Consider the following 14246-nt stretch of genomic DNA (forward strand, 5'->3'; position numbering starts at 1 on the left):
TGGTTAACCACGACTTTTCTCCCACCCATTAATTTGGGAAATCAACAATTATTAATAATTTAATTACCAAATTAATCAATTATTATTAACTTAACAAGTTCAAAATTTGGTATTAGTTTTTTCAAAAACATTTATAAAAAAATAAGACAAAAATATCTTTAGACATTATTTGTATACTTTTTCATTAGTTAAAAGTAACGTAGTTAGAAACAAGGCACCCCCAATAGGACAACAAATACGAAAAAGTGTAATCTCTCTCTTCCAAATTTCCTTATCATGGCACTCAATTATTTACGGATCTCGCTTGAAATTAACTGGATTTAAGGCACCCCATTAAGGAATTTAGGTAGACGTTACTTAATTCATAAAAAAATGTTACAAACCTCTTTTTTATTATTAAAATTTATTAATTAATATTCACTGTGATCTCTACTTTGTATATATGATGTAAAAATATTCATTTTTATATGATGACATGTACATGTGTAAAACAACGTAAAGACAAAATAATTGCACTTTGCACGAATTAGAAATTGAATCGATATTAAAAATATTTACACGACTAAAGTAACAACAAATCATATCATTACGAAATTAATAATAAAAAAATAAAGACGAGTGTCCTTATTTGAAGCAATAATTAGTATCCCCACCCTAATGAACAAGTTCTCTTATGTAGGAATGGTTCAAAGGTGAAAGTTCAAACCACATGGCTAAAGATGTGACGATTGATGGAGCCAAGGATGGAAATTTGCATGGATAGGATGATGGACAGTTGATAGCTAAGTCCACCATCAGATGAAAATTTTATTTCGAATTTGTATATTATATTAAAAGGTCAATGTATTTCTTTTATTGCTCCAATTGCTTTCAAGGCCATGGAAAAATAATAGTATGCGATATGCATTATTGGATCTGTCCCATGTCATGAGTCACCATAATTCTTCTAGAAGCATTGGTGTCATGTGACCACCACCCTCTTTCCAAACTAGCCATAGCATGTTCATGGGCTCCACGCCCTTGTGCTCCAATTATTTTAATATAAGTATACAACAATTAATCATATCACCACTCCTTATTTTAACAATTATGAAATCCATCTCCCAACCGTTTAGATTGTTAATTCTATAGTTTCTTACATGTTGTACTAAAACTATACATACTACGTGCTAATTTCAGGTTTCCCCATCATGTCATTAGGTTTCACATTGTTAAGATGATAAGTTAATGTTCACATAAAAAAGTAATAAGGTGAATATTAAACTAGTCTCAAACCAGAAGCCTTTTATTTTTAATTGGGTGGTTCATGGTGTGAATAGTCTTGACCAAACTGAACTGATGATAAGTTAATATTTTTTTAATCTCATGGTCAAAACTCAAAAGGTTTTTGCAATCTAACACGTTACCAGTTTCAACTTCCCAACGAAGTATGCAATTGGTTTTATTTTTATCGCCTAGACTATGTGCTCCATGATCAATTGGTTTTATTTATTGTAACAAAATTAATTAGGAACATTGCTATACTTAACGTGAGTATGGTTATATGATTATCCACTATAAACTCTCCATATTTATTCATTTTTTTAGCAAATATTCATTCCATAAGACTTTTAATGCATGTTTAGAAACATAATAAAATTATATTACTTATTACATTAGATTTTTATTAGCAAAATAGAGTGGACTTGACTTGAACAGAGAAACCTGTTTTGGAGCCTCGAATTAACACAACACATCAAACGCAAATGCAATGAAGCTGCTAGCGTAATATTGCAACTACATCTTAATTTTATTGTTTTTTATAAGAACTGAATCTTAAAGCATTGTAGTTAGGTGAATGCAGACAACATAGAAACTCAAGGTTCGACGTACACGTTACATATAAATTGCTTATTAATCTAACGGATTAAACAAAACAACCGATTATTAGTCTCTGAGGGTTGAACCTTCTCTCAGCTAGATTATCGATTCCAGCACTTACACACATGCTGCAACCTTTACGATCGCCGACAATATGGTCTTATGCAAACACCTCTTTACCTTTTCAAAAGTTTCACGTAAAAAGATTACCCCATTAAAGTAACGATGAAATAGAATAATTCGAGAGTACGTAACGAGTGTTATACAGATTGATAATTGATGGAACTTATAAACCGTCCTTGTATTATTTTATTCAATTAAAATTATTTAAATAAGAACAACATGATTTATTTAATCATGAACAATGTAAGAAGAGAATACAGGTGCGACGTTTGGTCCAGACCAATAATGTAATTTTTGTATTTCATTTAAAATGTATTGATATTATAAAAATTCATTATTATTTAATCATGAACTATTATATTAATAAAAAGTATTTTAATTTCTTATCATTTGCTTTATAATTTTTCTCAATTTAAACAACGTAAAATTTCTTTATTTTCTGACTATTATTCTTTTCTTTATTTATTATTATCATTTATTAATCCAAACGAAAGTGTAAAGGAAACGGAAGAAGTAACAAAAATCCCGACTCTCAAGTACTTTGTAAGACTTTTTAAATCCCTAATGACAGAAGCCAAGCGATTACAAGAAAAATACCGGTAACATATTATTTGATATTTTTTATTAATTAAAATATTTAAGACTTTTTAGTCTCCTTGAACATAATAATAATAATAATGTGTGTCTCACCTTAAATAAATAATTTTTAAATTAATTTCAGCTAATAATTATAAATATATTAAAAATATGTCAATGGGTGTATTAGTAAGTAGATCTTCACGTCACAATCGTTCGGCTTCAGAGAGTCACTCTTTTAGTACTTTCAATTTTTATTCAGTTGAGCTACATACCTGACGTATCACGTATGGTTTTTCTTGCTGCTACAATTTATAATTTTAGAATTATGTAGAATCAGTTAGAAGCTCTCGCTGTTTGAATATTGGTCACTTTCACATCATTTTATCAAATTTGATTAGTAAGTCTGCCATGCTCATTCTTTGATAATATAAAAAAAAAATGTTATTTAGTTAATTTGTTTACTTTTAAATATTGTACAATTAATTCTCGAGCTGAATAATAATATAAATATGTTGATTTATGATTCAAACATCTTGTTAGTAAAATTAGATCTGAACGATGAATTATTTCTTTCATTCGAACTAGAATCAAAATCAAAGAACCCTACTTCCCTTGTTCTCTCTGTTATTATAACTCTTCTTACAGACGGTGTGCACGTAAAATACAACACCGATTAAGGTGATCCCTTTTTTTCTCGTTATCACTCAATGACAACAATTTGTTATGCTAAGCTAATGGTATTCATTGACTATGTTCAAGACTGAATTATTAAATATGAATTAACCATAGGTTTAATTATAGAATTTAATTTTAGTGTGCTATTTATATAAACTTTCTTATACTATACTAATTAGAATTATTATTAATATAATTTTTATATTAATAATTACAAAAGTCGATTATTTTTACTGATATAATAATAGTGCAAATTTTTTTTTACACTATTAGTATATTTATATTAAATTCTTAATAATAACTTAATTGATTTATAAAGTGTATAATAAAAATTTATCAACCACAGATTTAATAAGGCATTGATTTCATCCCAAACTTTCATAGTTTAGTTTTATAAAATACTGCTTGTAATAAACTAATTTTGTGGGAGGTATGGTTCACTGCAATGCGATGGTGCTGCAAGAGCAAAGGTGGTCCGCGACATATCTTTTTTGGGGTTGTTTTTGTTTGAGAATTCAAGAATTGATGAGTAAAATTCAACTATATACCAGTTTGTTTAATTTCAAGCTCGAGAGGTTTCTAACCGGGACAAGTATGTAATTAAGTTGAAAGTAAAAAAAAAATCATAAATTTAAAGGCTCTGGTCAAAAAGTTAGCTAATGTTTTTAAAGAGTATAAAAATTTATTTGATTTATTTTAAAAAATATTTATTTCCTTATTTTATTCTCATGTCATAATTAATGTTGTGAAGTTGATCTAAATTGATTTTATAACTAAATAAAACATGATGAAAGTCTAAAAAAATTAATCATCACTATCAGTTGAGTTTTCTTGCTAAGCTCATTCATTTTACTTAAAAGGCACCGAAGAATCCTCCAAATGAGACAAAAGATAGTTCAGGAAAATAAATTGGCCGAACTTATTTTACATTCAATGTAGAGAAGCCAAGTCCAAAAGCTCTTTGTACGTATCTGATACGAAAGATTTCACCTTCATGGTCGGTTTCCCATCGCTTCCCGGGGACATACACTTCACACCAATGACAGTAGCCAAACCTGCACAGATAAATTTTTCAATCCTGTGTGAAGAATAATCTTCAATTCACAATTAAAGCTAAATTATTAAAATATGAAACTCTTAGCAGCACCTCCCGTCAACAAATAAGTGAAGGTTTAGGCCGAATTGATTATGATTTTATTTTACTTACTTTCGTGCACGCGACCATACACCAGTCTTTCCCCTTTCCAGTATTCCAATGGCCTTGTTTTGATCCTGGTGCTTCTCCTTAATCCAGATTTCCATGCAGTACCCGCAGCTGGGAAGAAAGAAAAATCATGTCACAACAAGAAATTCTTGACAATGAATGGATAAGATAAATGACAAGGAGAAACCTGCAAGGCTCTGTCTCCGCGAAAGTTGTTTATCCTTCGACTCTCTTTGTGAACGTAATTTAACTCTCTTTTGTCCATTAACAGGAACCACAGAACCGTCTGTCTTTTCCTGTACCAGAAGACAGATTCAATTCTAAAAGCAGCCAGCCATGAAAATGGACAGTTACTAAACAGACTGATACGGAATGATGTGCCAGGGATTACACAATTATTTTCATAAGACTTTAACTCAGACTCCAATTTCAAACTAGGACATTTTAATTTATGTTGTTATAGTTCCAATTTCCAATTACACCATCTATTTACAATCTGAATTGGACGGTTACAATTTAGTTTTACCTTTCAAATAGGATAAGGTGGAGGGTACCGGAAGTTCTGGGATTGCTAATTAAGTCTAACTACCTTCCACCAACTGATCTAACAATTTAGGCTTAATCACATTCGAAGTGTGTCATCCCTGTTCATTTTATAGCATGTCCAAAACCACTTGATTGCTACATTATCCATTTCACAGTATAAAAAATTCTGATGGTAGTTTATGGTGCTTATTTGCTTTGCATCCTAAGGTAGGAGCCCTTAGAAATATGTAAATAACCACTATACAGAAGTTATTATTAATCATTTATTTCACAAATTTGATACTTAAACAAAAGAACTCACATTTATTTTTTTTAAAAATGATAATATCCACGTATAGGGAAAATATTAGAAAAGGGAAAAGAAATTAAAAGGCAATTTTATTTAGTACCAGAAACTGTTTGATTATCATTATCTGAATATGTTAAATTGCTAACAAATGATAAAATGATTGAATTGTTAAGATACAAATAGTTTTAAAATTGAGGGAGGTTGAAAAGGAAATCGACAAATCTAGTAACCTGTAAACAATGTTCTGGATCATCATCTGATCTTCTAGTGCATTTATCCATAGCATTGGCTTGATGTCCAGCAGGATTTAATTGAACAGCTAATGCATACCACAATAAAGTTAGCGTCATCAGAGATAAACACTAATTTAAAGTTAAATTCTCCCCTGATTTTGGATCAAAGGGCAACTTATAAGGGGAGTTCACAACATCGTCATAACATGTCAGGCAGCAACAACAATAATCCACCCTAAACTACACAGATCAAGTGATATCGTTGATTCCATAAATTTACCTTAGACAGTGTTCAGCACAACCTTTTTGGCCTTCTCTTCTTATTAAAAACAGAAGCTCCTTCAAATAGCTTCTATAGAAGCTCTATTTTTTGGGCTTTCATTCATTTAAAAAAAAAAACACGAGTTTTTCTAAAATTGTATTTGGTCCACATTCTCTTCTCAGCTTCTCCTTTTAAGAAGTCAAAAAACACCTGGGTCAACTACTACCTTACAATAGTGTTATAACTTGCATGATTGTGAAATTCCAGGGATGGTTTGATTGGTTTCTGTCAACGCTAGAAGGGTAGCCTATTGTGTCATATGTATTAACGAATGTTAAAGACAAACGTATTCTAAAGATTATAATAATTTCAGGTCAGAGGCACGTACAAACTGTACTCTGCTTCAGGTTCAAACAATTATGTATGGCCTTTTAACATAAAAGCACATCCAAAGCCAACGAACTTTCAATGGAATAAATAAACTAGCCTTGCACATGGCAGCAATGCGCATGCACAAATTAGTTGCTATTGTTCTTTTATTTTGTTGGTAATGTAAATGAAACTACATTTTGCAGAGAAATACATTCTGAACAAGAGTAACACCTGATACAATACCACCTTTGCTGACTTACTCAAGAAGGCAGAAGCGTGATCTAGGAGTTTGTCAGTAATTGAGTACATTACTTCCATTTATTTTGGTAGCTATTTTGGATAAGAATTCATTAGGACTAGATTGAGTTAGGATAAGAGTTTGTTAGTAATAGACAAAGTTATTTCCATTCATTATGGCTCTGTTATTGTGCATAGGAGTTTGTTACATCGGGATATTATAAATAAGTAGGCTTAGGGAAGCAGAAAAAAGTTTCTGATTGGTTATTGTATTATTGGGAGTCGGTCCACTCAATACAGACCCTCTAGTTGGAAATAATGTGTTCAGATTCTGCATCTATTTTTTCCAGCTTCTCTCTCTCTGTCTCTCCCTCTCTAAGCTTTCTTTACTGCTGAATATTTTTGTTCTTGCCTTCTTGGTACCTAACAACTGCACTGGAAAAACAAGCTTGACCAGAAGCAGCTGATTTGTTGCATTGCATATACTGACAGGTTAGAGGAAAGTCACATTCCTAGTGTTTAGGCATTATGCTTTTGGTTAATTGCATTGTATATATCGCTCAGAAGCATATGAATGAATATATACATACCAAGTGGGTTCACCAAGTTGAAATTCAAATCATCCATTGGCACAGAAGCAGTAAATGTCTGTCTATTTTCTACCTGTATCAATCAGATTACAAAAAATTCAATCAGATTTTCAGAGTTAAAACTTTGCCAGCAACTTAAGATGAAAAACTAAAATATTCAAAAGAAACATACTTTGTTCTCAGATTGACAGGATTCATTTGCCTCAATGTTTGACCTGTCTAGGCTGTCATCCATAACCCTTTCAGCCATACCACTGCCTCCAATATCCATGTCCATGTCAACACAAGGTTCATTTGAGTCAATATTAGCATCAAGCCTAGGTTCCCTCGAGTTATCCATCTTGGGGTTTTGAGAAATAGTGGTACAATTTCTCACAGTGTCCTCATCCAAACTTGTTCCATCATCTGTAATTACATCTTCAATTGAGGGCACAATCAGTTTATTTGATGACTCCCCAGAATTGTCGTTTTTGGAATATTCAGAAATACTGGCACAATTTCTGTCTGTGTCCAAAACTGCTCTTGTCTTACCAATTGCAATAACATCTTCAGTAATAGGTGTATTCCGTTCATTGGACAGCTTCCTGGAATCAAGATTGAATTCCGGGATTACATTAAGAGTTGGAGAGCAGTTTCTTGTGGATAAATGATCGATTTCCTGAGCTGAAAAAGGATCCACTGATTGCTTTGACTGTGAAATGTGCTTCTGCAATGATGACAATGCAGCAAATGGACTTCTTGGTGGGGTGGGTGAAGCTAATTGCTGTACAGGGCATCGAACATCCTTTCTAAGAGGTGTCTTGTTATTCATTCCTTTCAACAAATTATCGATGTCAGATAAAGGCTTCCTTTGTTTTGATGAATTTGATCGCAGTGGTTTCAGATCAATCACTTGATTATCTGGGAAGTCTGGAAGGGATAAGTTCTCTAAAACAATGGGCTTGATCAGTAACCTCTCCTGCAAAAGAGTAATTGCCCCATCCCCCTCTAGATCTTCAGAACTGCAACTAAGCAATCCATCCAATATTTCATCAAGTTTGTTCTCGTCAACAGCAGATGAATCTGCAGCAAAATACATAATAAGAATGTTTGAAGTGTGAAAAAAAGGCCGGGGTAGGAGAAAAGGGTACTGATTTTAGGATATGTGCTGAGAGGTAATCAAGCCTGAGTTGCCCCCATACTGCATAGGATACCATTCACTCACCCGCTACTTCACTTTCCAAGGATTTCAGACAAGTTCCACCTTTGTCAGCGTTCTCAGCAACAGGATCAAGACTGTCAGATCCGAATGCCTCTTGAGAAGATTGAACACAAACATTATTGTCAAGGGTTTCTTTTGGATATCTATGCCTGTATTTGATTGACCTGACTCATATAACATTAAGGCCAAATTAGACAACAGAACAAAAGATGACAAACATCATAAACAAGGCAATGGAGACTGATTATCTGAATATCACGACAGTACTGTTGATTATTCTCCAAAAGTCCTGGCCGACGTTGTCGCGGTCTAGTGGATGTATTATCCTGATCAGGCTCAAACGACACACCCCCCAGCTGCTTCTGTATTTCTCTTTTCGCATCTATCCATCAAATGCAAATCCAAATAAGAACCCAAGAGATATCCACATAAATGTCATCCAAGGTGTAATCAGGAATCAGAAAGAGAAACAAACAGTGACTTACTTTCCAACCGTTCATGGGCCAAGAAGAATTCCACCGGGTCTTTCAGATTATCAAGGTCCAACGTTGGTAACAAACTCTCAACAGAGGGTCTGTGAAAAAGATACACGAGAAAGAAATTACAGTCAGCACGAGATAAGGGGAAATGGGGTGGGGATTCACAGAGAAAACAATAATTATAAGCTTTACTTTTTAGTTGGCTTTATAGAGAAACGTGGACGCTTGAGGCCTAAGGCTGGTCTTCGTAGACGACAAAACTCTTCATCCTCTTCAGCAACAACATCACCACCACCATCATCATCATCATTTCTCTTGTCAGAAGATGGACCTCTCGAATTATCAGAGTTGAACAGTTCTGGATTTTCATCCATTATGGATTTCGTCTGCTCCGCGAGTTTAGCAGGACTTCGCAAGGCCTGTACTAGCACAAGAGGCATCAATGGCGATAACATTAATATTATTGTAATTGAAATGCTAAATTAAAACTATAATAAACTCAAATTAATTGTTAATTAATAATAATCATAATTTCTCTTTACTTACCATGGATCTGAGGTGAGTGTGGATGGTGAGAAGATGTTGGTCTAAGTCGATTGGATTGGAGGGAGAGAGAGATGCTGAAGGGAAGAGGGAAAGGCCCCAATAGTTAGAGAGAGGATCCTCTAATTCATTGTCTTCCATCTCCATTTACGTTCGCGCGGCATAACTGTTTGGGAGATAAGAAAACCCTAGGAATTTGATGGAAGTTGTCGCTTTTCTATTCAATTCAAAATTGAAAACAAGTAACTGAGCGGGAGCTTCTCCTCCTTTGTGAAATTAATTGAAGCTCGTTGCTATGTTCATTCTACTCTCTCCCTTTTCGCATTTGCTCACGGGCCATTTGGGTCAGGCCAGAATAATTTTTTGAGCATGATACTCGTTACTGGGCCCACGGTTTCAGCCTTAACGGGCCTTGCTTATGTTCGTTAAATCAAAAAATTCACGTGACCAAAAACATGAATCGAAAGAAAGTGTTGCAAATGAATAAAATATTGAGTTGTTTGGTAAAATAAAAATATGGAAGATCAAAATTACTATTCACTACTAAAAATACATTACGTATAATTTGTCTAACACATGAATTAAGTGATATGTTATTGTCTTAATCAATTATTGATCTTAAATTTTTAATATATATTTGCGTTAAATATTTAGAAAAAAAATTATCTTAAAAGAAGCGTGAACGGCAGGATTCGAACCTGCGCGGGCAGAGCCCACATGATTTCTAGTCATGCCCGATAACCACTCCGGCACGTCCACGAGTTGATGCACAAACCTTTTATTTATTTGTTGAATCGGTGACTAGAGCTTACGAAACAACGAGAACACATGCGAAACAGAACGGCTTCATAACAATTAACAAACGCAGCAGCGAAAGCAAGGGGAAGAAGCAAAGAGGTTTTTGTCTTTTATGTTGATCAGTCAATTTGTCTGCCTATTTATCTCTATTTATTGTTATTCATATCGATAGCCACATGCCGCTCAATGTTCATATTCCCTTGCATGTCTTTGTTCATTGATGAAGTTTTAGAACGATTTCGATTTTTATAGTGGATCCTGAATGCAGGTTTCTTTACTGGAACTTGGGTGTTTTTCAAATTTGGAACTATACCATCCACTAAGTAGATAATGCCATGTCTGATATTAAAATAAGTACTAATAACAAAGGTTCCAAGCGGAACCTACCATCATGGACAAGTTCAGGGGATAACGAGGACAAAAACTGTGCAAAGAAACCAACTTTGGAGGGTAAAGGTGAGAAATCCAGTGAAGTTGAGACACCCAAGAAGAGAAAAGTACAAACTGAAAATGGCGGAAAATCTTCCGCCTCTACCTCTAGTTTGGAATCCAAAAGCTTCAACAAGCTTCTGGTATTTGATTAAATAAGGAACAATTGAGGAGCCATCGTGGTTTTTTGGTTTCCTTGCACTATTTTTGAATGTTGATTGAGCTTATTAACTGGTTTGTGGACAGGAAGGGGTGGTTTTTGTGCTGTCAGGCTTTGTCAATCCGGAGCGCAGCATGTTGCGGTCACGAGCCATGGAAATGGGAGCAGAATATCAGCCTGACTGGAACTCTGATTGCACTCTCTTAGTTTGTGCATTTCCAAATACTCCAAAGTTTCGACAAGTTGAAGCTGATGGTGGAACCATTGTGTCAAAGGTTTTCCTTTTTGCTTGTTTTGCTTACATGTGAATGATATCTCTATTTTCCTTTTTATGTAATGTGCTAATTGAAGCATTTACCTTTTCTTTTTCTATAGCCTTGGTGATGTTAATTGTCAAATATTGATGCATATCAAGCTTTAAAACTTTTTATTTTTGGGCATTAGGATTTTCTCTAGCCTTGCAGATTCTTGACTGTATCATTTTCTAAATATTTTGCAGGTGATAGTCTCACTTAAAATGACGTTTCCTTTACTCTTTTTTCTTTTTGGGCATTAGGATTGGATAATAGAGTGTTACACCCAGAGGAAGCTGACTGAAATTGAAGCTTACCTTATGCATGCTGGGAAACCATGGCGTAAAGGAAATGGATCACATGAAGTCAATGGAGGTCATATAATTGTACATGTATATACTAGTATATAGGATAGGACCTAAACTTAGTGATCTCTTTCTGGCATCTAATGACTGCTATACTGATAGCTGCATGCATACTTCTCGCGTGAAAATTAAGATTTAAAGAAGCCCATTAAGATTGTATGGTTCTGCTGACTTGCATCTTAGATCTGATTTTTCAAATTCTTCTCTTTACTCTTTTTTTTTTCTGGAAAAGTAAATAGAAAATAAAAATGATATATTTTTGGAATAAAGTTGCAATGTCACTTGAGATAAAGTGATGTCTATTGACTATTTAAATGATATTATCTATAGCTGATTATTTCTAAAAATACTAAAACACTTTTTTTTTTCTTTAAACATTTTGTCACATCCATCTTCTACACTGGAAATATATATAAATAGGTGATAGTGTAATTGTGAAGCTAATAGCCAATATTTGTTATCTAATATGTCCTTGTGAGGATCTTGCCAACCTCCTAGCCCCACTCCCCAGTGTTATATTCATCTAATTTATTATCTAACCTACCCGTCTTGTGAACTCTATTGGTAATTACAGATCAAAAACCATCTGTACCGAGGCAATCACCAAAGCATGTTCAAAAAGAACTACCTTCAAAGTCAAATACCTCTATAAAATCAAAGGTAAAGCTGAAGGTGTTTTGTAAGTGGGCTTTTCTTGATTTGAGAATAATGGGTCCAAATAACCTTGATTTTATCTGCCAACAACTAAATTTGTCATAAAATTTAATGCTTGCTGCATGTTCCAGGGAAAAGACATTGATGTTGCTAGGAAATGTTTTAATCCTTCTGAAGTGAAGATGTGGGCTGTTGATGATTTGAATAAAACAATTCAGTGGCTGGAAAGTCAAGAAGAAAAGGTTATAATCTACCATTTCCCATAAAAAAACGTTTTGTTCATTCTAGGAATCTAGAGGTTATGACTGACTTTCTTTTAAGCATTCAGAACTTGCATAGAATCAAACTTAAGTGCAAACAAGTGATTTGCATTGGAACCAAATTCATTTGTTAGAAAAACGCAGTTTTCACTGCCCCATCATTCAGTGTTATATGCTTGAAGGCTGTTGCTGTCTGTTGTTCCCACTTAATTGTGCTTAAGGTTGATAGATATGTCCCTTATGAATCTAAACATTATGTTAATCATTTCAGCCAGATACAAGTGAGATAACAAAAATAGCTGCAGAAGGGATTCTAACTTGTTTGCAAGATGCAATATGTTCCCTTGAGGAAAAGCAGGTAATGTACAAACAGAAAACTGTTTACCACTCGTGTTAGTTTGCGAGCAACTTTTCTGGTATTTATTTGCCTGGGGGATGCTAGCAATCCTTGTTTAAATTCTCTGTGGGAGTAACCATAGTATGTTATCCTTGTTTGATAAATAAAGAGCAGAATTATGTTATCATTTAAAATTCAAGTGAATTTCCTTGAAGGGTTCACTTTTTTCAAACATGTGAGGTAAGGATCCCTGGTATGCTTTCTAAAAGATATTTTCAATGCAACTGTTTGTTATATGAGTATTCATTGTGTTTTGTCGTCTATCATAGGAGGATACGAGGTCGGCTGAGTAGAAAATATAAAAAACCACAAACATGTCAAATATTTTCATGAACACCAATAGTAATAGTACTTAGTATTTTCTATTTCCTAATCATTTATATCGCACTTTTTTTTTTTGGTGCTCCTAGATAAATTTTCTTCGCAACCTTTATACCTTTTTTATGATCCCAGGAACAATCTATAGCACCTATAATTGCTGACTAATTTCACTTAGATACTGGCTGATCATTTGATTGAGTCAGCATGCAGAATGACGCACGTCTATATTAAAACCTTCCTTCGACTGACTTTGGCATAACACTGTTGTCTGAATCTTGTGCTATCATTGGCATTCTTACTTTTAGTTTCAATGCAATGCCTTTATCTTAAAAATTAAATCAAATATATGATTTGACAATTGATTGTGTTTGTCTTATTAACTTCAATCAGGACATCCGGAAAGGAACTGAGGACTGGAAATTCTTACCACGTGTTGTTGAAGAGCTTGCAAAGTTGGATGTAGTAGGAAACAATATGAACTCATTGTCAAAGGAAGATCTTCACAGACAGGCTTTGGATTGTAAAAGTATTTATGAGGTGGAACTAAATCGTCTAGATCGTGATAGGAAAAAGAAATCAAAGATAAATGAAGAACAACTAAGCAAAACTGGAAGAACAAATGACAAATCTTCTGGGGCAGTTGAGTATGATAGTGATGAGACAATTGAGATGACGGAACAAGAAATAGACCTTGCCTATAAGACTTTGTCCACTAACATCTGCGGTTTATGAATGCTAATTGATAGTAATTGTGTATAAAATATTCATCTTGATGCTAAAGAGAGTTACTTGGTTCAACTAGTAGTTCGAATTGTGTTAGTTAAAGGTTTTGGTTGAATGCATTTAGTAATTTTTTATTGATAGATTATTCACGAGTATTATTTTAAGCTTTATTGAGATTTATAGCATGTTGCGACTTTGAATTCTCACTAGGGATCTGTTTAGAGGAGTTTACGACATAAGTTATTTTTCATTAAATTGAGTAATATTTCAAATGTACCTTAATTTATATCGATTTGGCAAAGTTGAATTACTTCGAAGGCATCAGCATATTTGACACTCTGAGTAAAAATTTTAATTAACTTCACACTGAGTATAAAAACAACTCAAATTTGTATATATTCATAATAAGTAGAGTTAATACTTGTAGAACGAGTTTGAGTTTAGACATACATAAAAATTCACAAAATTTGATGACTATATATATGAGTATGGATATTATATTATTTATATTCATTTATTTACACAAGTTAAATGAGGTGAGAGAAATTAAAAATGAGAAAGGTAAGAGAAATATATATTGATTATATAATCATACATTGAGTATCATGTAATCGTTTAAAAATACCATATAACTTGAAGTTTTATTCTATTGA

General features: G+C 33.5%; 2 protein-coding genes and 1 non-coding gene across 3 annotated transcripts; 1 reads left to right on the forward strand and 2 right to left on the reverse strand.

The window, feature by feature from the left end:
• Positions 1-4036: 4036 nt before the first annotated feature.
• On the reverse strand, positions 4037-9505 carry LOC113855372 (centromere protein C). Its single transcript, XM_027486995.1, has 11 exons — positions 9197-9505; positions 8843-9069; positions 8657-8745; positions 8439-8553; positions 8175-8335; positions 7143-8032; positions 6971-7043; positions 5507-5595; positions 4629-4737; positions 4445-4552; positions 4037-4292 (listed from the first exon to the last, which is right to left on the reverse strand). Exons 1-11 carry the CDS (start codon positions 9338-9340, stop codon positions 4168-4170), a joined length of 2130 nt encoding a protein of 709 aa, XP_027342796.1. The 5' UTR covers positions 9341-9505; the 3' UTR covers positions 4037-4167.
• A 365-nt stretch (positions 9506-9870) lies between these two features.
• TRNAS-AGA lies at positions 9871-9952 on the reverse strand. The gene has a single exon. It is a non-coding gene; the product is annotated as a tRNA-Ser (tRNA).
• A 68-nt stretch (positions 9953-10020) lies between these two features.
• Positions 10021-13690, forward strand: LOC113855200 (DNA-repair protein XRCC1). Its single transcript, XM_027486737.1, has 8 exons — positions 10021-10090; positions 10260-10563; positions 10667-10855; positions 11137-11248; positions 11813-11898; positions 12024-12134; positions 12424-12510; positions 13261-13690. Exons 2-8 carry the CDS (start codon positions 10327-10329, stop codon positions 13600-13602), a joined length of 1164 nt encoding a protein of 387 aa, XP_027342538.1. The 5' UTR covers positions 10021-10090; positions 10260-10326; the 3' UTR covers positions 13603-13690.
• The last annotated feature ends 556 nt before the right edge of the window (positions 13691-14246 follow it).

The sequence above is a fragment of the Abrus precatorius genome, unplaced genomic scaffold (genome assembly GCF_003935025.1).
Source record: "Abrus precatorius isolate BTA unplaced genomic scaffold, Abrus_2018 Scaffold11, whole genome shotgun sequence".
Taxonomy (NCBI): domain Eukaryota; kingdom Viridiplantae; phylum Streptophyta; class Magnoliopsida; order Fabales; family Fabaceae; genus Abrus; species Abrus precatorius.

Excerpts from the sequence above, each read along its gene's own strand:
- LOC113855200 (XM_027486737.1), top strand. The coding sequence starts at position 10,327 with ATGTCTGATATTAAAATAAGTACTAATAACAAAGGTTCCAAGCGGAAC. Across the intron at positions 11,249-11,812 it reads ATCACATGAAGTCAATGGAG|ATCAAAAACCATCTGTACCG; the intron begins GTCATATAATTG and ends TGGTAATTACAG. Across the intron at positions 12,511-13,260 it reads GTTCCCTTGAGGAAAAGCAG|GACATCCGGAAAGGAACTGA; the intron begins GTAATGTACAAA and ends AACTTCAATCAG.
- LOC113855372 (XM_027486995.1), bottom strand. The coding sequence starts at position 9,340 with ATGGAGATGGAAGACAATGAATTAGAGGATCCTCTCTCTAACTATTGG. Across the intron at positions 9,070-9,196 it reads ACACTCACCTCAGATCCATG|GCCTTGCGAAGTCCTGCTAA; the intron begins GTAAGTAAAGAG and ends GTGCTAGTACAG. Across the intron at positions 8,336-8,438 it reads CTTTTGGAGAATAATCAACA|GTCAATCAAATACAGGCATA; the intron begins GTACTGTCGTGA and ends TATATGAGTCAG.